At 46.1% G+C, this 22,328-nt stretch overlaps 1 protein-coding gene across 3 annotated transcripts in view; it reads left to right on the top strand.

The window, feature by feature from the left end:
- TTC7B (tetratricopeptide repeat domain 7B) overlaps positions 1–22,328 on the top strand; it is a 130,645-nt gene that overhangs the window by 70,538 nt on the left and 37,779 nt on the right. The window contains exons 16-18 of one of the 3 annotated variants that reach the window (XM_040333195.1): positions 8,030–8,146; positions 10,031–10,128; positions 19,804–19,889. In XM_040333195.1, coding sequence (XP_040189129.1) covers positions 8,030–8,146; positions 10,031–10,128; positions 19,804–19,874 — 286 coding nt within the window. In that variant the 3' untranslated portion in view covers positions 19,875–19,889. Of the gene's footprint in view, positions 1–8,029; positions 8,147–10,030; positions 10,129–18,319; positions 18,564–19,803; positions 19,890–22,328 lie in introns of those variants that run through there. The other 2 variants (XM_040333194.1, XM_040333193.1) reach the window with 2 other exon arrangements.

Genomic DNA, 22,328 nt, shown 5'->3' with positions numbered 1-22,328 from the left:
TTTTTTTTTAGCAGACACCCTAGGGAATAAAATGGCGGTAATTGCAACTTTTTATCTTGCACTGTATTTGCGCTATAATTTTTCAAACGCTTTTTATTTTTATTTTTTTGGAAAAAAAATGGTTTCATAAATTAAAAAATTACAAAACAGTAAAGCTAGGCCAATTTTTTGGAAAAATATGAAAGATGATGTTACGCCGGGGAAATAGAAACCCAACATGTCACGCCTTCATTTTTTTATAGGTTACCAGTTTAGAGTTACAAAAGAGGTCTAGTGCTAGAATTATTGCTCTCGCTCTACCGCACGCGACGATACCTCACACATGTGTTTTGAACGGCGTTTACATATGTGGGCAGGACTTAAGTGTGCGTTCGCTTCTGAGCGCAAGCTACTGGGGACTTTTTTTTTTTTCCACTTTTATTCCTTTTACAAGGAATGTAAACATCCCTTGTAATAGGAATGGTGTGTGACAGGTCCTCTTTATGGAGAGATGAGGGGTCAATAAGACCCCGCATCTCTCCTCCAGGCTGGAAAGCATGAGATAGTGAAAAAAAATTCACCGATCTCATGCTTACTAGCCGCAATCGCGGCTTTGTTTTACTTCTGGGAACCCGGGCGTGACGTCATCACATCACGCCCGGGCCTCCGACGGTCATAGAGACTGTCGGAGGCCAGTCATGTCCCTGGTTTTACAACGACTTTCATTTTTATCATCCATCGAGGGACACAGAATGTCTTTAATCTTTGAGTTCTACTTCCCTCTTACAGGAGGATAGGACACTGGCAAACAAACTGTAAGCCATGGGTGCTCATCCTTTTGCCCTCCAGCTGTTTCAGAACTACAAGTCCCTTCATGCCTCTGCCTTTGGGAGTCATGCATGTAACTGTCAGCCTTGCAATGCCTCATGGGACTTGTAGTTCTATAACAGCTGGAGGGCCACAGGTTGAGCACCCGTATGCTGTAGGCCAACCCAGCATAACACCTCCTTCTACCAGCATACCTCCATTTTTTTTTATTTATTTTTTTTATACACGTTTCCCAGAAGAACTTTATTTTCTGCCGCTCTCCTGTGGTAAAGTGGAACTACACTGCATCTGAGCACCACACACCAAAAATGCCATTTAGTTTATTTGTAATATTTAAAGCGGGGGTTCACCCTTAGAGGGCACTTTTCCCCCTTAGATTCCTGCTCGTTTTTACTAGGGGAATCGGCTATTTATTTTAAAATATGTGCAGTACTTACCCGTTTACGAGATGCATCCTCTCCGTCGCTTCCGGGTATGGGCTTCGGGAATGGGCGTTTCTTCTTGATTGACAGGCTTCCGAGAGGCTTCCGACGGTCGCATCCATCGCGTCACGATTTTCCGAAAGAAGCCGAACGTCGGTGCGCAGGCGCAGTATAGAGCCGCACCGACGTTCGGCTTCTTTCGGCTACGAGTGACGCGATGGATGCGACCGTCGGAAGCCTCTCGGAAGGCTGTCGATCAAGAAGGAACGCCCGCTCCCGAAGACCCATACCCGGAAGCGACGGAAGAAGATGCAGCTCGAAAACGGGTAAGTACTGCTCATATTTTAATACAAATAGCCGATTCCCCTAGACCGAACGAGCAGGAAGCTAAGGGGAGAAAAAATTTTTTTTTACAAATGGGTGAACTCCCGCTTTAAATCAAATTCATCCATCCATGTTTAGTTTTGCCAAAAAAAAAAAAAAAAAGCTTCGAAAAACAGCATTTCTAGCAGTGTCCGTCTTGAGTAAGGCAGATGATTCATGTAGCATTTACTTCTTGAATCTGCCCTTAGCTCAAGCATGCAGGCAGGAGGGTGTGTTTAGTTGTGAAAGCCGCTCTCCCCCCTCTTGAAGGCTCCTGGGGTGTATGACATCATTTGCCTAGTAAATGAGGAACTGTAAAAAACAAAACAAAAAAACAAATAAATAAATATGATATACCATATATACTCGAGTATAAGCCGAGGCACCTAATTTTACCACAAAAAAATGGGAAAACGTATTGACTCGAGTATTAGCCTAGGGCAGGGATATGCAATTAGCGGACCTCCAGCTGTTGCAAAACTACAAGTTCCATCATGCCTCTGCCTCTGGGTGTCATGCTTGTGGCTGTCAGTCTTGCTATGCATCATGGGACTTGTAGTTCTGCAACAGCTGGAGGTCCGCTAATTGCATATCCCTGGCCTAGGGTGTCCATCTGCATGCCTCACTGTGCCCATGACTCGACTGACGTTTAACATTGGAGTCTATGGAAGGGGTGCCAGCTTTGAAAAATCGGCGCTCCCCTGCTGTAGGGTCCCCCAGACAACAAACATTGCACACTTGTAGAGGAGAAATGGGGCTACACGTGTGCCAAATTCCACGACCGGCCGGTACCGGGTCCCCAAAGTCACTGGAGAAATTACCATTTAACATGGGAGACTATGGAAGGGGTGCCCGGCTTTGAAAAATCCTACGGCCGGCCGGTACTGAGTCCCCAAACTTCGGGAGATCAGGTGCAAAAAGGTGACTCGGGTATAAGCCGAGGGGGGGCATTTTCGGCAACAAAAAAATGTGCTGAAAAACTCGGCTTATACTCGAGTATATACGGTATTTTCCTATCTATATACTATTTCTAGTAGGAGGAGGCATACAAATATCCATTGTTCATTGAGACTGAAGTTCCACCTTAACCACTTAAGGACCGCCTCCTGCACATTTACGTCGGCAGAATGGCACGGCTGGGCACAAGCACGTACCTGTACGTCCTCTTTAAGTGCCCAGCCGGGGCGCGCGCCCGCGACCTGGTCCGAAGCTCCGTGGCCGCGGGACCTGCGGACCCGATCGCCGCTGGAGTCCCGCGATCGGTCCCCGGAGCTGAAGAACGAGGAGAGCTCGTTTGGGTACAGAATTGCATGACCGCGCAATTGTCATTCAAAGTGTGAGAGCTGAAAATTGGCCTGGGCAGGAAGTGGGTGACAATGCCCTGTAGGCAAGTGTTTTTTAAAATGTTCTTGTCACCATTTTTTCCCGTGTTCATTGCTCTGCTTCCACCTTGGTGATTATCAGCCATTATAATAACGTACCTTGTTGGGTATTTCAGTCGGAATCCACTCTACCTACTATGTGGCCTTTCCTGCATTTGGCTTTGTTTCATCATTGGTGAGAATTGCATGGTCTTGTATACAGTTGTCTTCTAGTATATAAACAGCAGGAGATGTTGGCGCTATAGAACAATGCTGCACCTGGGTGAGATCTGTCGCCCTTTATAAATCACTCATGTGATGCCCCCCTGTGTCTCTCTGACCACCTGTCGCCGCAGAGTTGTGTTTCCCTATGAAATATTAAGCATCTCCCTTTTTACTTTTTATGTTCGCTTTGCCTCGCGGTATCAATATACTTATGTTACCTGAGCCCGAGAGCTTTAAATAATGAATAATAAGCATCTGCCTGAAATGGGTCCTGCAGATTATTCAGAATCCACCATCTGACGCTAAAGGCGGAGCGTGGAAATAGAACTCCCGGCATGAAATGGATGTCAAGGCTTATGTACCAGGTGATGGGCCCACCAGGAGACCTACTAAACCGTACGGGCTTCATGGTACAGTGCTGTGCAAAAGTTTTCGGCAGGTGTGAAAACATGCAGTAAATGAAGTGAAGTGCTAATAGTTTATTTTTATCATTTAACCACTTAAGGACCGCCTCCTGCACATTTACGTCGGCAGAATGGCACGGCTGGGCACAAGAACGTACAGGTACGTCCTCTTTAAGTGCCCAGCCGTGGGTCCGAAGCTCCGTGACCGCGGGACCCGATCGCCGCTGGAGTCCCGCGATCGGTCCCCGGAGCTGAAGAACGAGGAGAGGTGTGTGTAAACACAGATTCCCCGTTCTTCACTGTGGCGCCGTCATTGATCGTGTGTTCCCTGATATAGGGAAGCACAGTCAATGACATCACACCTACAGCCACACACCCCTACAGTTAGAAACACAGATGAGGTCACACTGAACCCCTTCAGCGCCCCCTAGTGGTTAACTCCCAAACTGCAATTGTCATTTCTCTTTCGTTCATAGATGGACACAGCCTTCATTGACCTTAGGGGTTATGCTTCTTCCTACCAGGAGATCCTGGTAGGAAGAAGCATAACCCTAAGGTCAATGAAGGCTGTGTCTGTCTATGAACTCAGAGAAATGGATTTTACGGTGAGTACAAAAATCCTTTTTTTCACAGTAATCAGTGAATTTTTAATGCATTTTTTTGCTGTGAAAATGACAATGGTCCCAAAAATGTGTCCAAAATTGTCCGCCATAATGTCGCGGTCACGAAAAAGATTGCTGATCGCCGCCATTAGTAGTAAAAAATTTTTTTTTTTTTAATAAAAATGCAATAAAACTATCCCCTATTTTGTAAACGCTATAAATTTTGCGCAAACCAATCGATAAACGCTTGTTGTTTTTTTATTTTACGAAAAATAGGTAGAAGAATACGTATCGGCCTAAACTGAGGAAAAAAAATGTTTTTTTATATATTTTTGGGGGATATTTATTACAGCAAAAAGTAAAAAATATTCATTTTTTTCAAAATTGTCGCTCTATTTTTGTTTTATAGCGCAAAAACTAAAAACCGCAGAGGTGATCAAATACCACCAAAAGAAAGCTCTATTTGTGGGGGAAAAAAGGACGCTAATTTTGTTTGGGAGCCACGTCGCACGAACCCGAAATTGTCCGTTAAAGCGACGCAGTGCCGAATCGCAAAAAGTGCTCTGGTCTTTGACCAGCAATATGGTCCGGGGGTTAAGTGGTTAAAGGGGAGTTCCGAATTGCAAAAAGGGGCATGATCCTTTAGCTGCATAATGGTCCGAGGCTTAAGTGGTTAAAGTGCCCCGCTAGCGGCTGAAACGTTTTGCAAAAGCGCCGCTTAAACAGCGGTAAAGTGCTACGAAAACGATCAGTGCTTTACCGCTAATGGCCAGCGCTTTCAGTGTGAAAGCAGCCTTAAAAAGTACTGGATATTGCGTCCGAACAGAAAAGTTGCAAGAAGTGCAGTTCCTTGGAAAATAATTCCAAGCCTGGAATCGGTGTGAGTTGAAGTGCGATGGCACACTACACAGGCCCAGCAACTCCACAGTCACGCTGCTAATGAAAATCATATCCAGAGGCGGATGAGGTGCAGGAATGACAAATACACGGGCCCCGGGGCATTCTTCTACAGGCAGCCAACATCCCCCATGTTTTTCAAGTCTCAATGTGTTCCCACAGGCTTGTGTCCGCCTCGAGGGGGGATGAATATTTTTATTTTTTAATATGTGTATTGAAAACAGAAAAGCACGTTTGTCCAGAGGGAACAAATCTTGGTTTCTTTCCGAGCAGCATTGCAGTGATTTTGGCTGCGACTGGTTAATATTTCTGTACTGCCATAAATCTATCCCAGTGTGTTGTGGGCCCCTTTCGTTAAAGGGGGGGGTTTGACTCTCCCTGCTGGATATTTTGGAGTAGGAATATTACCCTGGGCTTTGGCATCAGTACAGTGCGTATCTTAAACACTTCCGTAAATTAAGCATTCTGCCAGTGCTGGAAGTTGACCATAGAGAATCCGGCGGGCCAGCTGGTCCTCGGAAGTCTCTATGACCTTTTAGGGGCTGGGCGCGTTGTTATGACATCACTCCCAGCCTCTGCATTTGAAAATATGGAGGAGCCGCCTTGGCTGGGAAGCCAAGATCTTCTTTTTTTTTATTTCAGGCTTACCGGTATTTCATCAGATTAGGCGACCCGTCAGAATGTGTATCGGAATTGACACCCAGCGCCACCATCTTGCTACACCCCGCACTCCTCCACAGTAAGGAAACACTGAGAAGGGGAAAGCGGACATCTTGTTACACCCACCAGAGTTTTGCATTTTACACTTATTTTTAACAGTAAAGTGAATTTATATAGTCAAATACAGTACTTTATAACTAAAAATTAGAGGTGCACCGAAATGGAAATTTCACAACCGAAACAAAACCGAAATAAGTCTGTCCGAAACCGAAAATTACTTTTTTTTTTTTTTTAATAATTGTATGTTAAAACATCACCCCCACCTCCTGCCACCATCACCTTCTGCCCCACAACCTCCTGCCACAGTGCCACCGTCACCTCCTGCCCCACAACCTCCTGTCACAGTGCCACCATCACCTCCTGCCCCACAACCTCCTGCCACCGTGCCACCATCACCTCCTGCTCCACAACCTCCTGCCACAGTGCCACCATCACCTCCTGCCCCACAACCTCCTGCCACAGTGCCACCATCACCTTCTGCCACTATCTTCTTTATTACCTTGAAGCAGGGCTGGACTCTGGGCTGTGCTGTCACGGCTCCGGCCTCTGCCTATGGCGAGTGTCACTGCCAAAGTGTCCCTCTTGAGTCCTTCTGACTCGATCGGCTATTCAAAAATGGCGCCGGGTGGCGCCATTACGTATCTGTGCATGCGCCGCCCAGCCGAGCAGATACAAGCTTTCCCGAGCCCGAAGCCGGCCGGGCTTGGGAAAGCTTGTATCCGCTCGGCTGGGCGCGCATGCACAGATACGTAATGGCGCCACCCGGCGCCATTTTTGAATAGCCGATCGAGTCAGGAGGGACACTTTGGCAGTGACACTCGCCAGAGGCAGAGGACCGATCCGTGACAGCACAGCAGCCATCATTTTTACGGACACCCGATGCCCGTATCAGCAATTTTTAAGCTGTTTCGGCATGTCGCCAAAACAGCTATTTTCGGACGATATGTATCGGTGCCTATATATCGGTGCATCCCTACTAAATATATATGTAATATATAAACTTTACTGTTAAAAATAAGTGTAAAATGCAAAACTCCGGTGGGTGTAACAAGATTTCCGCTTTCCCCTTCTCCATCGTAAGAATACAGTGAGGAGTGCAGGGTTTAGCAAGAAGTCGGCGCCGGAACGTCACTTTCATTGCACATTCTGACAGGTCGCCAAATCTGACAAAACACCAGCCTTGAGGCGAGATGTGGGGACTTATAGACCCCAGATCTCCCCTTTTCCTATTACATGGGATGTTTACATTCCTTGTAATAGGAATAAAAGTGATCAGTAAAAGTGACCGCAAACATTAACCGCGAGAGCAATAATTCTAGCTCTAAAAAGGTAACCTGTAAAGTTTTAAAGAGTCGCCTATGGGGATTTTTAAAGCGGAGTTCCAGCCTTTTAGTGTTTATTAAAAGTCAGCAGCTACAAAAAGTGTAGCTGCTGACTTTTATTAAACAGACACTTACCTGTTCCACGGCCGTGACCGCTTTCGGCTTCATGGCCGGGCACTCACTGCTCATGCACGAGTCTCGCTGCACTCTGAGTGGATAGGCGATCTCCTGGGACCCGTCCCGTGTCCCTGGAGATTGCCTAAAGGGAGGGGCCGGCTAAGGCGAGAAGAGAAGTCGATGAGGCGGTCCCTGGGCGGAAGGAGGAAGTGGAACTTCCCCACTCCTACCGAAGCCCCCACTCCTCCTCCAAAAAAAATGACATGCCAAATGTGGCATGTAAAGGGGGGGGGGGGAGTGCTTAAAGCGGAAGTTCCACTTTTGGGTGGAACTCCGCTTTAAGTGCCAAAGTTTGGCACCATTCCAGGAGGGTGCGCACTTTTAAAGCGTGACATGTTGGGTATCTATTTACTCGGCATAACATCATCTTTTACATTATGCCAAAAAATTGGGCTAACTTTACTGTATTTTTTTTGTTTTTTAATACATGAAAAAAAAAAAGCGTTTGAAAAATTGCTGCGCAAATAGTGTGCAAGATAAAAAGTTGCAACGACCGCCATTTTATTCCCTAGGGTCTCTGCTATATATATATATATATATATATATATATATATATGTGTGTGTTTGGGTGTTCTGAGTAATTTTTTAGCAAAACAAAATGATGATTTTTACATGTAGGAGAGAAGTGTCAGAATCGGCCTGGTAGGCAAGTGGTTAAGCAGACTGTCATTCATCCTGGAGCTTACTCATTGTGTATTTCGTCTTTTTTTTTTTCTTTTTTTTTTTCAGATTACTGTTCACAAAAGCAAAGCTGGAATCACTTTGTCGGGGTCCTGATGAGGCATTGCTAACCTGCAAACATATGCTGCAGATCTGGAAGTCTTGCTACAATCTCACCAACCCCAGGTATCAACAGCATGGAGATATGATGTGGACCAAATATATCCTTAAAGCGGGTTAAATAATGCTATGTCTGAGTGCGTTATTTAAAATTAAAATAAAATGCCTCTGTACACCTCAATTCCTAATGCTGCTTGGCGCTCACGTGACTGCCCGCCATTTCCTCACCCGATCTGACAGCGGGAGCGGCAGAGACTCCCCCGCTGATGTCAGTCCGGAGGATGAGAAAGGCAGCCGGTTGCGTGGGCGCAAAGTGTGGTTTTGAAATGAGGTATACAGGGGGAATTTTTTAATCACGCATAGATGCTGGAGACATTGCATTATCTAACACGGGAGTGCAAGAAAATTTAAAGGTTATGATAGCAGCAGAAGGGGAGTGGCACCAATCCTGGTCTTCGGGGGTCCCTCGGCGGCTGTCTTGGCTCCTCCCCGCAAGAACTAACCCCCTTATTGGGAGCTCTCTCCCATGGGGGTTAGTTCTTGCGGGCGCACACTCTTGTGATACAGCCTGCGGCTTTAACCACTTAAGCCCCGGACCAATATGCTGCCTAAAGACCCAAGGGGTTTTTACAGTTCGGGACTGCGTCGCTTTAACAGACAATTGCGCGGTCCTGCGACGTGGCTCCCAAACAAAATTGGCGTCCTTTTTTCCCCACAAATAGAGCTTTCTTTTGGTGGTATTTGATGACCTCTGCGGTTTTTATTTTTTGCGCTATAAACAAAAATAGAGCGACAATTTTGAAAATAATGCAATATTTTTTACTTTTTGCTATAATAAATATCCCCCAAAAACATATATAAAAAAAAAAAATTTCCCTCAGTTTAGGCCGATACGTATTCTACCTATTTTTGGTAAAAAAAATTGCAATAATCGTTTATCGGTTGGTTTGCGCAAAATTTATAGCGTTTACAAAATAGGGGATAGTTTTATTGCATTTTTATTTTTTTTACTACTAATGGCGGTGATCAGCGACTTTTTTCGTGACTGCGACATTATAGCGGACACTTCGGACAATTTTGACACATTTTTGGGACCATTGTCATTTTCACAGCAAAAAATGCATTTAAATTGCATTGCTTATTGTGAAAATGACAGTTGCAGTTTGGGAGTTAAACACAGGGGGCGCTGTAACATTTAGTGTTCACTTAGTGTGTTTACTACTGTAGAGGGGTGTGGCTGTAGGACTGACATCATCGATCGAGTCTCCCTATAAAAGGGATCACTCGATCGATGCGCCGCCATAGTGAAGCACGGGGAAGCCGTGTTTACATACGGCTCTCCCCATTCTTCAGCTCCGGGGAGCGATCGCGACGGGGCGGCTATAAACGAATAGCCACGCCGTCGTCCCGGATCGCTCCCTGAGGCTTACCGACCGCCGCATGTAGCGGGGGGGGGGGGGTCCCGATCGGACCCCCCACCCACGTCAAGCAGAGCACGCTCAGGTAAGTAAAACGGGGATGCTGGGGGGGGGGGGCCTTAACTGTCAGATGTTTTTTCACCTTAATGCATCAAATGAACCTTTACAGCCCCTTTAATTGAACAAGCTGAGGTTAGAAGCTGATTGGCTACCATGCAAAGCTGCACCAGATTCTAAATGCTCCAGTTTTAGTAACTCTCCCCCAAAGATTTCAATGTATGATGGAGAGCAGATCTGAAGAATAGTCTTCTGAGCGCGATATGGACGCTGATGAATGGCACTGGCCAGTAGTGTCTCTGTGGAAGGTCATACAGATGTCCTGGGTGTTGAAGGGAGCTCAAACCTCCATTGTGCTCTAGGACCTCCTTGTAGTCCTGTAGTTGATAGATGGGTATTGTTCACAGTTACTAGTGACAATAAAATGCATTTTCATTATATAATCGGCATGACATTGTCTTGTGTGATCTCACAGTGACTCGGGACGTGGCAGCAGCCTATTGGACAGAGCCTTTGCCGACCGCCGACAAATGAACGCCATGTCTCTACCAGACTTTAGTGACCCGGATACAGGTGAGCTTCATCTTTCTGGGCACAACTCTACTTGCCTACAGCCTGGTTCTCTGAGTGGACTGCTGACAGGTTGAGTAAAGTTGAAGTTTTCCCCAAGTTGTTTGGTTCGTCTCTTAGGAAATATTTCTGAATCTGTTTATGAGAGTCCGGGATAAGATCGCCAGTCTCCAGTACTTGCCAGGAACCCGCTGCGCTCTGTTGGCAAGCAAACTAAGATACAAATGTGTCTCGGGGAGCTCGCCAACTATATAAACCTTTTAAGATCCACTCCAACAGAAGTAAAATATTGCTTTTGGATTATCTCAGGTAGCTTGTCACCCCCGGGAGACAGTTTGTGTCTCTGCCTCTTCACAAGGCCAGACGAAGGAGCACCTCTCTTATGTTTGAACTAGGGTTGTCCCGATACCACTTTTTTGAGACTTTTCCCGATACTTTTTTTTAATGTCATGTGACAGTGGCAGTATTTTATTCTATTTTTTTTACAATTTCTTTTTACTATTTTTTTTTTTTTTTTTAGAGGGGTGGGAAGTGGATTGTCAGTGTTTTTTTATTTTTTTTATTTACATTTTATTTGTATTATTTATTTAGTGCAATTTATTATAATTTTTTTTTAATCAGCCCTGTTGGGGGTCTTTGGAGAGATATCAGGGGTCTTAACAGACCCCTGACATCTCCCCTTTAAGACAGAGAAAGGGACTTAAGGACACAGATTCCCCAGTCCCTTTCTCAGCAGCCTCAGCTAAGAATGGAGAGAAGCTCCTCTCCATTCATAAACTGAAGCATCGTAAACACAGGTTACGATGTTTCAGTTATGTGAATAGCAGTGCCAGCCCAAGACATTGCGCTGCCTGGTACCAAGAATGAAATGCTGCCCCCCCCCCAAAAAAAATGCGCCCACTAAAATGCCCCCACATCCATTATTTTATATCATGATAACTAAAGTGGACCTATCATGGCTCTATACATGTATATAGGAGTATAAAAAGGACCTGTTATGGCTCTATTCATGCAATTAACCCCACAGTGGAGTGGAGAGCGGAACGGGAGGAGCGGTCAGGCGGCAATTGGCTCCACAGTGGAGTGGAGAGCGGAGCTGGCGGAATGGGATGGCGTGCGGGCGGCAATTTGCTGCCCCCCTGAAAGTGCTGCCTGGTACAATGGTACCATCGGGTCCCATGGTAGGGCCGGCCCTGGTGAATAGACAGTCAGTGATCACTGACTCTGTTCATTTGGAAAAGGTAGGAGCCGGGTTTAGCGGCTCCTACCTCCGCTCTCCATCCTGACAGATTGAGGGGGGAGAAGACTGCACGGGGGAAAAGACTGCACGGGGGGAGAAGACTGCACGGGGGGAGAAGACTTGCAACTCCCCTGCCTGCCCAGGTATCGGGTGAGGCATCGGAGCATTTCCCTTGAGTACAAGTACTCAGGGGGAAATGCTCGCTATCGATACTAATACTAGTATCGGTATCGGGACATCCCTGGTTTGAACCCATAGAGAGTACAGGACGCCCTCGTTTGGCTTTGTAATGCGGCGGTCGGACAATACTGTTATGGTGACTACACCCCATCACTGGAATCCTTGGAAGACATAAGAATCCATCAAGGGATTCCATTTACCAGGAGCCATAGTGGTCTGCATTGTTATGTTTGAGTGAAGTTGTCTTTTTCTGATGCTGTATTTGTATTATCCTTCTCTACTTTTCATGCCCACCGTCTCTCGGAGAGGTTTTCTCTCTCTGTGTATTCCCTCTGTTTCATCTGCTGTCTTCTCCTGGCAACTATTTTCTGCATGGTTTCATGTGGAGCACCTTTACTCTTACATACAATTCATAACATACAAGTGTTACTGATGGATCTTTTATTGTGTGTTCAAAGAATGTGGTCAACCCCATGGATGGGCCGCCTGGAGCAGACCAGGAGGTTCTTCCTGTCTGGGCCTCCCCATCAATTGTTAAGCCAGCCATAGAAGGTTTGAATCTTGGCCAGTTCAGCAGGAGCCGGCCGAGATTCAAACTATGTATGGGCAGGCTGAATGTACCCAAGTTGATCGATTAACAAGTGTTAATTTTGTCATATTTCGTTTGTTATAAACCTTTGTCTGGTTTTGGTCGTATTTTAGTCACCTGAATTATTTTAGTTTTAGGCTTATTATAGTTCACTAAAATCTCCAGTACATTATAGTCCACTAAAATCTCCAGTACATTATAGTCCACTAAAATCTCCAGTACATTATAGTCCACTAAAATCTCCAGTACATTATAGTTCACTAAAATCTCCAGTACATTATAGTTCACTAAAATCTCCAGTACATTATAGTTCACTAAAATCTCCAGTACATTTATAGTCCACTAAAATCTCCAGTACCCACCTGAACTTCTGCTTTCTCTGGAGCTCCACCTGTCTGTCAAAGTCCCCCCTGACTCTATCAGAAAGCTGTATTTCATGAGAGACGATGGCTCCCTCTGTCTGCCTGCTGCCTGGGAGTTCTGGAACAATAACCTGCAAACCACAGAAGAGGAACTCCTCTGTCGGATTCGTGTCTGTCTGGATGTGACGTGGTGACTGTTTTCCCTCCTTAGCAAGATAGCATAGCTTTGCACTCTGTAAAATTATAGCTTCCCCAGACTGTCCAGTTCTTTGCCCTGTGCACTCCCTCACTCCCATTTACTTCCCCATCCCCACTTGCAGGTCACTTGCCCATCCCCAAAGTATAATAGACCCAGCCCTGTGCACTCCTATTGACTTCCCCATCTCTACTTGCAGGTCACCTCTCCATCTCTACTTGCAGGTCACCTCCCCATCCCCAAAGTATAATACACCCTGCCCTTTGTACTCCCTCACTACCATTTACTTCTAATCCCCACTTGCAGGTCACCTCCTGATCCCCCAAAGTATAATACACCCTGCCCTGTGCACTCCCTCACTCCCATTTACTTCCCCATCCCCACTTGCAGGTCACTTGCCCATCCCCAAAGTATAATACACCCAGCCCTGTGCACTCCTATTGACTTCCCCATCTCTACTTGCAGGTCACCTCCCCATCCCCGAAGTATAATACACCCTGCCCTTTGTACTCCCTCACTACCATTTACTTCTAATCCCCACTTGCAGGTCACCTCCTGATCCCCCAAAGTATAACACACCCTGCCCTGTGCACTCCCTCCCTCCCATTTACGTCCCTATCACCACTTGCAGGTCGTCTCCCCATCTCCACTTGCAGGTCACTTGCCCATCCCCAAAGTATATTACACCCAGCCCTGTGCACTCCCTCACTCCCATTGACTTCCATATCTCCACTTGCAGGTCACCTCCCCATCCCCAAAGTATAATACACAATACACCTTGCCCTGTGCACTCCCTCACCCCCATTGACTGAAAAAGACTTGCAGGTCACCTCTCCATCTCCACTTGCAGGTCACCTCCTGATCCCCAAAGTATAATGCACCCAGCCCTCTGCACGCCCTCACTCCCATTTTACTTCCCCCATATCCACTTGCACCCTGGCATTACAACCCATAGAGTTTACAGTATTTTTTTTATATATATACAGGGAGTGCAGAATTATTAGGCAAGTTGTATTTTTGAGGATTAATTTTATTATTGAACAACAACCATGTTCTCAATGAACCCAAAAAACTCATTAATATCAAAGCTGAATATTTTTGGAAGTAGTTTTTAGTTTGTTTTTAGTTTTAGCTATTTTAGGGGGATATCTGTGTGTGCAGGTGACTATTACTGTGCATAATTATTAGGCAACTTAACAAAAAAAAAATATATACCCATTTCAATTATTTATTTTTACCAGTGAAACCAATATAACATCTCAACATTCACAAATATACATTTCTGACATTCAAAAACAAAACAAAAACAAATCAGTGACCAATATAGCCACCTTTCTTTGCATGGACACTCAAAAGCCTGCCATCCATGGATTCTGTCAGTGTTTTGATCTGTTCACCATCAACATTGCGTGCAGCAGCAACCACAGCCTCCCAGACACTGTTCAGAGAGGTGTACTGTTTTCCCTCCTTGTAAATCTCACATTTGATGATGGACCACAGGTTCTCAATGGGGTTCAGATCAGGTGAACAAGGAGGCCATGTCATTAGTTTTTCTTCTTTTATACCCTTTATTGCCAGCCACGCTGTGGAGTACTTGGACGCGTGTGATGGAGCATTGTCCTGCATGAAAATCATGTTTTTCTTGAAGGATGCAGACTTCTTCCTGTACCACTGCTTGAAGAAGGTGTCTTCCAGAAACTGGCAGTAGGACTGGGAGTTGAGCTTGACTCCATCCTCAATCCGAAAAGGCCCCACAAGCTTATCTTTGATGATACCAGCCCAAACCAGTACTCCACCTCCACCTTGCTGGCGTCTGAGTCGGACTGGAGCTCTCTGCCCTTTACCAATCCAGCCACGGGCCCATCCATCTGGCCCATCAAGACTCACTCTCATTTCATCAGTCCATAAAACCTTAGAAAAATCAGTCTTGAGATATTTCTTGGCCCAGTCTTGATGTTTCAGCTTGTGTGTCTTGTTCAGTGGTGGTCGTCTTTCAGCCTTTCTTACCTTGGCCATGTCTCTGAGTATTGCACACCTTGTGTTTTTGGGCACTCCAGTGATGTTGCAGCTCTGAAATATGGCCAAACTGGTGGCAAGTGGCATCTTGGCAGCTGCACGCTTGACTTTTCTCAGTTCATGGGCAGTTATTTTGCGCCTTGGTTTTTCCACACGCTTCTTGCGACCCTGTTGACTATTTTGAATGAAACGCTTGATTGTTCGATGATCACGCTTCAGAAGCTTTGAAATTTTAAGAGTGCTGCATCCCTCTGCAAGATATCTCACTATTTTTGACTTTTCTGAGCCTGTCAAGTCCTTCTTTTGACCCATTTTGCCAAAGGAAAGGAAGTTGACTAATAATTATGCACACCTGATATAGGGTGTTGATGTCATTAGACCACACCCCTTCTCATTACAGAGATGCACATCACCTAATATGCTTAATTGGTAGTAGGCTTTCGAGCCTATACAGCTTGGAGTAAGACAACATGCATAAAGAGGATGATGTGGTCAAAATACTCATTTGCCTAATAATTCTGCACTCCCTGTATATATACACATTTATTTATTTATTTATTTATTTAAGAGTTGCATTTTGTTTGTCAAAAAGCAATATTTTTGTTTGTTTAGAAAACGTTGTTTTATTTATAAAGACGTATATCAGAGTGGCTAAATCTGTGTCTGTAGCGCATGTTCAAACCTTATTACCATAAATAATATGTTATTAGATTTGTTAATCTGGGTGCATATGAGTTTGTAAATTCTAGAGAATTACAATTTAACGAAACCTATTAGATTTTAGTCGATTAAATAAAATATTAAATTGATTCCCGTCATGGTTTTCGTCAGTTGACTTAATTCTAATTTTATTTTTCTTTAATTCTCGTCACTGAAAACCATGCAGTTGACGAAAACGTTAACACAAATAGTTTAGAAATTAAAACTGCGATCAACTTGGGTACAACCGGCCTACCGGATTTTACATGCGACTGTTGCTGGCGGCTGTTATAGCCGCCATCAATAATCCATGTGTTCTCCCGGCTGGGATGTCTTCCTCCCTGGTTGCTGGTATCTTGTACACTTTTCTTCAATTCATGTTTTTCTCTTCTCTGTCTATCACCCTTTGTTCTCTGTATGGCAGCTCTTTAGATGTTGTTCCAGCATTTCATGCATTGTAGGATTTGACACCTTTTTTCTAAATGGTTGGCATGTCCAGGAAGCCTATCCTTGTTGGCACCCTGGCTAGAGCGCCTGTGCGCTGGTAGAATTATTGGCCAGCGACTGCATGGCTCTGCCTATTTCTCTTCCGTTCATGGACGGACACAGCAGCCTTTGACCTTAGGGTTATATCCGCTTCCTTCCAGGAGACTCTCCTGAAGGAAGCAGATATAACCCTAAGGTCAAGGCTGCTGTGTCCGTCCATGAACTCAGAGAAATGGATTTTACGGTGAGTACAAAAATCCTTTTTTCTCTTTCGTTCATAGATGGACACAGCCTTCATTGACCTTAGGGTTATGCTTCTTCCTACCAGGAGATTTTCTCCTGGTAGGAAGAAGCATAACCCTAAGGTCAAGGCTGCTGTGTCCGTCCATGAACTCAGAGAAATGGATTTTACGGTGAGTATAAAAATCCTATTTTTCCTTTGTAACACAATCCAAAATGTAGAAGGGGTCTAATCGGTTGGCCTCATTTGTATGTGTATGACCCCCCCCTGGGCCCTGTCTAATAATTGTGATATGGTTTGCTGCTAAAATCACTGATTACAGCCAATTACAATTTTAACTCCTTTCCTTGCAATGGGAAGTAATGTTCATTCCAGTACCTGAACAATTCTGTGGTGACGGTGTTGCTGCATCTGGGGTGCCGCTCTTACAACCCGACCAAAGCGCTGTGTTAAGCGGCCTCCGCAATCGCTGCTTCGCTAGCCACGCCCCCTACGCCGACGCGTTTCATCCAACTCAATAGAGCTTAGACTCGGGTGGTACAAAAAGCATGATTTTCCCTCCTGTGACCCAGAGGAGAAGCCAGCCAAACAAGCTCAGGCTGGACTTCTCCTTTAACCACATATACCCCCCTCCTGACCAGGTGAAATTTCAGCTTCCGTCACTGCGTCGCTTTAACTGACAATTGCGCGGTCGTGCGACGTGGCTCCCAAACAAAATTGGCGTCCTTTTTTCCCCACAAATAGAGCTTTTTTTTGGTGGTATTTGATCACCTCTGCGGTTTTTATTTTTTGCGCTATAAAACAAAAAAAGCAACAATTTTGAAAAAAAATTCAATATTTTTTACTTGTTGCTATAATAAATAGCCCAATTTTTTTTTTCCAAAACATTTTTTCTCAGTTTAGGTCGATACGTATTCTTCTACATATTTTTGGTAAAAAAAAAAAAAAATAGTAAAAAAAAAAAAATCGCAATAAGCGCTTACAAAATATGGGACAGAATTATTATTATTATTATTATTATTTTTTTTTATTTTTATTTTTTTTACTAGTAATGGCGGCGATCTGCGATTTTTTTTATTGGGACTGCGACATTATGGCGGACACATCGGACACTTTTGACACATTTTTGGCGCCATTCACATTTATACTTGCGATCAGTGCTATAAATATGCACTAATTACTGTATAAATGTGACTGGCATTGAAGGGGTTAACACTAGGGGGTGAGGAAGGGGTTAAATGTGTACCTGTATTGTGTTCTAACTGTGGGGGGAGGGGGGTGACTGGGGGAGGTGACCGATCTGTGTCCCTATGTACAAGAGACACAGATCGGTCTCCTCTGTCCCCTGACAGGACGTGGAGCTCTGTGTTTACACACAGAGCTCCACGTCCCTGCTCTGTCACTGCTGATCGTGGGTGCCTGGCGGACATTGCGACCGCCAGGCACGCGCATCGGCATCTCGGTGACGCGCCGGCGCGCTCGCGCGCCCCCCAGTGGCCGGAGGAATCCAGGACGTCAATTGACGTCCTGTTGAGTTTCCAGAGCCACTGTGAAGCCGTCGTTTTACATGCGGCCGGTATTCAAGTGGTTAAGCAGTCTGATTCCTGGGCATTGCCCTGTGTGATGGGCTGACTATGGGGTGTGCTCTCCCTCTTACCTGTGATGACTTGGATGCATGTACAGGGAGGGGCGAGAAGGAGAGGTCGGAGACACGGGGCGGTCTACACCTGAGAGATATCCCTCATCCTCCCTTACCTGTACCACGTCTTCGGGCAGCAGCCGGGATTGGTTTTAGGGTTTTATATAGCGAAGGGATCATATCACACACGGCACAACCAGTGCGGACTGAGATCCCTAGAAAGTGTAGCGGGCATTTTCCTGGAATCTTGGGTGATGTGTGTTCCCTAGATGGGCAAGTGGTGCAAGTTCACACTCCTATTGGAGCAGTGCTTCTCCTGTGTGCTATTCACTGGGAAGATCGCATCAGGTTCTCCCAATGTCTCTGCACATCCTCACTGAGGATTTGCATCACACACCAGCGGCTCATCTGCTAGCTCACACAGTACCTCATTATTTTGTGTGGGGGGCTGGGGGAGGGGGTTGGTCTCATAGTCCCGGTCTCTCCATCCTCCATGTTTTTTTTTTGCTTCATCCTTTTCTTTTGCTTTGTTTTTTTTTTTTCTAGCCTCTGAATCCTCTTCCCTCTCCTCAAGACCAGAATCTCCTCTCCACCTGTTTGTCACCTCTCATCTCCCTTCCTCTTCTAAACCTGACCCCATAACAAGGGCCCCGGCTGAGCCCCCCACGGGGCCCGAATCTCCTTTGTGTAAAACTGGTTTTCCTGCTGTGAATGATGGAGCTTGAATTCTGACAATCTGCAAACGCCTCCCCCAATCCCAACCCGAGAAAAGGACCCAACAGAGCACTGTGGGCAAAACAAGGGAGGGATGCACCGATATGGGTTTTTTTTATTGGCGAGTACCAATATTTGTACTCAACTATATTAATTACCGATACCTTTTGCGGTGCAATTTGAGCCTGTGCAATGGATGGGCTCAAATCGCATCGCAAAGAATCGCATGCAATTTGAACAGAAATGTGGTGTTGTTCCTGTCCGAATCCCATGCAGTTCCCTGCATTGCTCTTGTGTGAACCCAAGCTGAAGTCACTATGACCAGCCTGGGGTACACACAGGAGCATTGAGGGGAAACCTCATCTGATTCGGACAAGAATCGTATCTGACGGCCACCATGCCAGGAGGCAGTGCAGCTAAAATCTCGGGATTTTCACATCAAAAGCATGTCGGTTTCAGACATTTCAGGGACAGATGTAAAAAAAACACAGATTTTTACATACTGTTCCTGGTTTTACTGAGCCTGGCAACCCTGATGGGGCCCCCTAGTGGCATGGGGCCCTCGGGCAGTGCCCGGGTGTCTCAATGGTCAGTCCGCCCCTGGTTCACTGACACCCGCCTGCCATCCGCTCCGACAAAATCTGCTTAAAACAGACGGATAGCGATACGTTCGCCATCTGTCCATCGGATTGGATGAAAACGGACAGGCATTGGCTCTCCCCATAGAGAACACCAGGGCCCTGACAGGTCCGTCTCTGCAGAGAGGGACCTGTCACCCGCCTGCTCAGCGCAGATCAACAGAGCGATCCCCTGCTGAGCTAGCGGAGTTCATCCAGCGGATCCGCCCCGTGTGAAAGGGGCCCAAGTCATCTGAATTGAAACTGAATTACATTTTCGTCACTGAAAACATGCAGCCGATAAACTATGACCAAAATATTTTTGGCGATGAAATTACCAATGCAACACAGCTATAGCCGCAGGCAGTGATTGGGTGAGAGAGAAAAAAAAAAACGCTAGGCTGGTTGTACAGACGTTGATCAATGGGTATAACCAGCCTGCCCATAGACAGATTGAAACCAATTTCAATCCGGCTTCTATTAATCAGGAGCGCGATACGATTTCCTGGCCGTCACTACATGTCTGGGAAACGCAGCCGCCTCGAAGGGGCTCCCGCAGATATTTTTCAGTCTGACAGATTGGTCCCCCAGGTTTGCAGATTCTCAGAAAGGGTTTGTTACATTTTGTGGGTGGTGCTTGTGTTTTATTTGCAGTGACGCTTTGTGCATTTTGTTTTCGTTTGTGATTTTTGTACCCAGCGTTTGAAGGCCGCTCTCCAGACTTGCCCTTCTCTCATGGTTTTGACTCCATGTTTTCTGTTTGTAAGTAACCCGGTTGCAATCCAAAGGCTTCGCTTTTGGAATTCCTCACACGCCTGGGCCACATGGGGCGCCACCAAATCACCGCTGTCTGCCTTCATTAACTGCAGGGGGGAGGGGTTGGCAGTTGTGTAGCTAAACTTTTCCCTAGCAGTTTAGGGGTTAAGCCCTGATTCACACCTATGGCATTTTTAGTGCTTTTTGCAGATTTGCACTACAGAACGTGTTCCATAGGAAACCATGCTGGATGGACTGTAGTGCAAATCTGCAAAATGCACTAAAAAGCACAAAAAAATGCACTAAAAATGCATAGGTGGGAATCCGGCCTTAAAAGAAAGGTGCTGCTGACTGCACAGGGCAATTAGGAGGCCATCTTTTACTTGTACTTTCCCTTTAATTATTAAAGAGACAGTATTCATTTTCTGGAAGTGTTGCAACAATTCTATTTTAGGACAAGCCCTGTACACACGGCGGGGAATCCCGTCAGGGAAAAAAAAAAAGGTAGATTTTCCTGGCGAGATTCCTGGCAAGCTTGCCTTGCAAAGCCATGTATACAGACGGCCACTCAAAAGAACCGCCGTTCTTTTGAATGGCAAGAACGCGGTGCCGAGTCTCGTCACATTCGATTCCGTCTCCGCCATCTTGCTACACCCAGGGCAGGACTTGGGGTGGTGGGGGCCCTTGGGCTTGAGTGTTGATTGAGGGGCCCCCTGGAGCCGAGAAGCGGGGGGGGGGGGTTTGCCGCCGAGATCGAAGTTGTTGAGCGGGGGGGGGGGGGGAGTTAAGTTGTTGAGCGGAGGGGGGGGGGGGGCGATCGGTAGTTGTTGAGTAGGGGGGTGTAGGGGACTTCTTACCTCTTTATCAGCAGCGGCATGGCTCTTCCTGCTTCCTCCTCCCCGGGGCCCCTATTGGGCGGGGCCCATGGGCTTGAGCCCAGTCAAGGCCAATGGTAAGTCCAGCGCTGGCTACATCCCCACACTAACTTTGTATGCTACCGCGCATGCGTCGAAGTGTTATCGACCATGCGTTGTTTTTCTACACTCAGGTAAGCATACAGACGGCCGATTTTCTCGGCAGGGAACACTCTGCCAGGAATCCCGACGAGAAAATAGAGAGCAGGGAAGATTCTCCCATCCACCTCGATTGTGTGAATGGGGAGAAGGGTTCAGATCTGTGTTTTCTGGCAGGGTTCTTTTACAGCATCACAATGGCCATGAATGAAAAATTTTAGACAGGTTTGCAGATTGCTCATCGCAGTGATTAGAACTGTAATAAGCAATTACAGTGTAAAAAATAAATCAAAAATCCTGATCACTTCCCTAGAGCAGTACGATGTCACAAAATGTCATTTGGGCAAAGTGTTGCATGACTGAGTAATTGTCATTCAAAGTTTGACAGCCATGAAATCTGACAACTGTCCTGGGCAGGAAGGGGGTCAAAGTGTCCGGTATTAAAGTGGTTAAACTCTATTAGGATGTACAGAAATGTGTACTGTCTCTTTAATGAGCAATAACTCAGGTGTGGCCATGGCAGAGTGTTCTGGGAAGGATGCAGTCAGCAGCGGGTAAGGTCACCCTGGCAGTTTTTACACACGGGGTGCTCACTAACATGCCTGGTGTGCCTCCCCACTGCCCAATTATCAGCTTTATTCAGATATAAATGACGTTCGCTGTCCTTCCCATCCCTGAAACCTTCCATAATTAGCCGCCATGCAGTAGTGAGCGCTGACGGTAAAAGCGCACGTGTGACACCCTGTGGATGCTGTGATGTGCATGGGAGGTCTGGTGTGTGGTTTTTGTTTTTTTTGCTTGCAGACCTCCAGCATGTGTTTGCCGCTCTTCTCCCCGCTGTGTGCCGTGCCTCTCCCTCCATGCCCCGTTGTGTGCCGTGCCTCTCCCTCCATGCCCCATTGTGTGATAAAATCCCACCAGATTTTGGATCAGATTTGCTGTAGTGACTTCTCTGGTATTGCTCTGTTCATTTTAGACCCCTGTGCCCTGTGGAATGCTGGGAGTTTAGTTTTGCAATAACTAGAGGGCCCCGAGGTGTCTTTTTTTTGTTTTGTTTTTGTTTGTGTTTTTGCATTGCAGGAATGCCATCTATCATTCAAATCGAGAAAATGTCACGTGCACGCGGCTGGATTTACTGACTCACCGCGGTATAGAGGAGATGCAGAAAAGTTCTGATTTGTTCCTACTATGGAGCTTCATAGTCAGCCAGTCTGTAACCAAGCTTGGTTGGAACTACAAGTCTCAGCATGCTCTGCTGCTCTATATTTTTTGCAGTGGTTTTGTAAAAAAAAAGATTTATATCATCCCCAGCATCTGTAAACTACAAGGCCCAGATTCACAGAGAGCAAGGCGCACATTACGCCGCCGTAGAGAAAACACTGTACGCTCCCCAACACTGCGCCAGCGTGGCGTGGGTTTCGAAGGCGCACGCCGGCGTAGGTGGAAGTGGGCATG

This window comes from Rana temporaria, chromosome 13 (assembly GCF_905171775.1).
Source record: "Rana temporaria chromosome 13, aRanTem1.1, whole genome shotgun sequence".
In the NCBI taxonomy this organism is placed as follows: Eukaryota; Metazoa; Chordata; class Amphibia; order Anura; family Ranidae; genus Rana; species Rana temporaria.
This window is presented reverse-complemented; position numbering and strand designations above follow the sequence as displayed.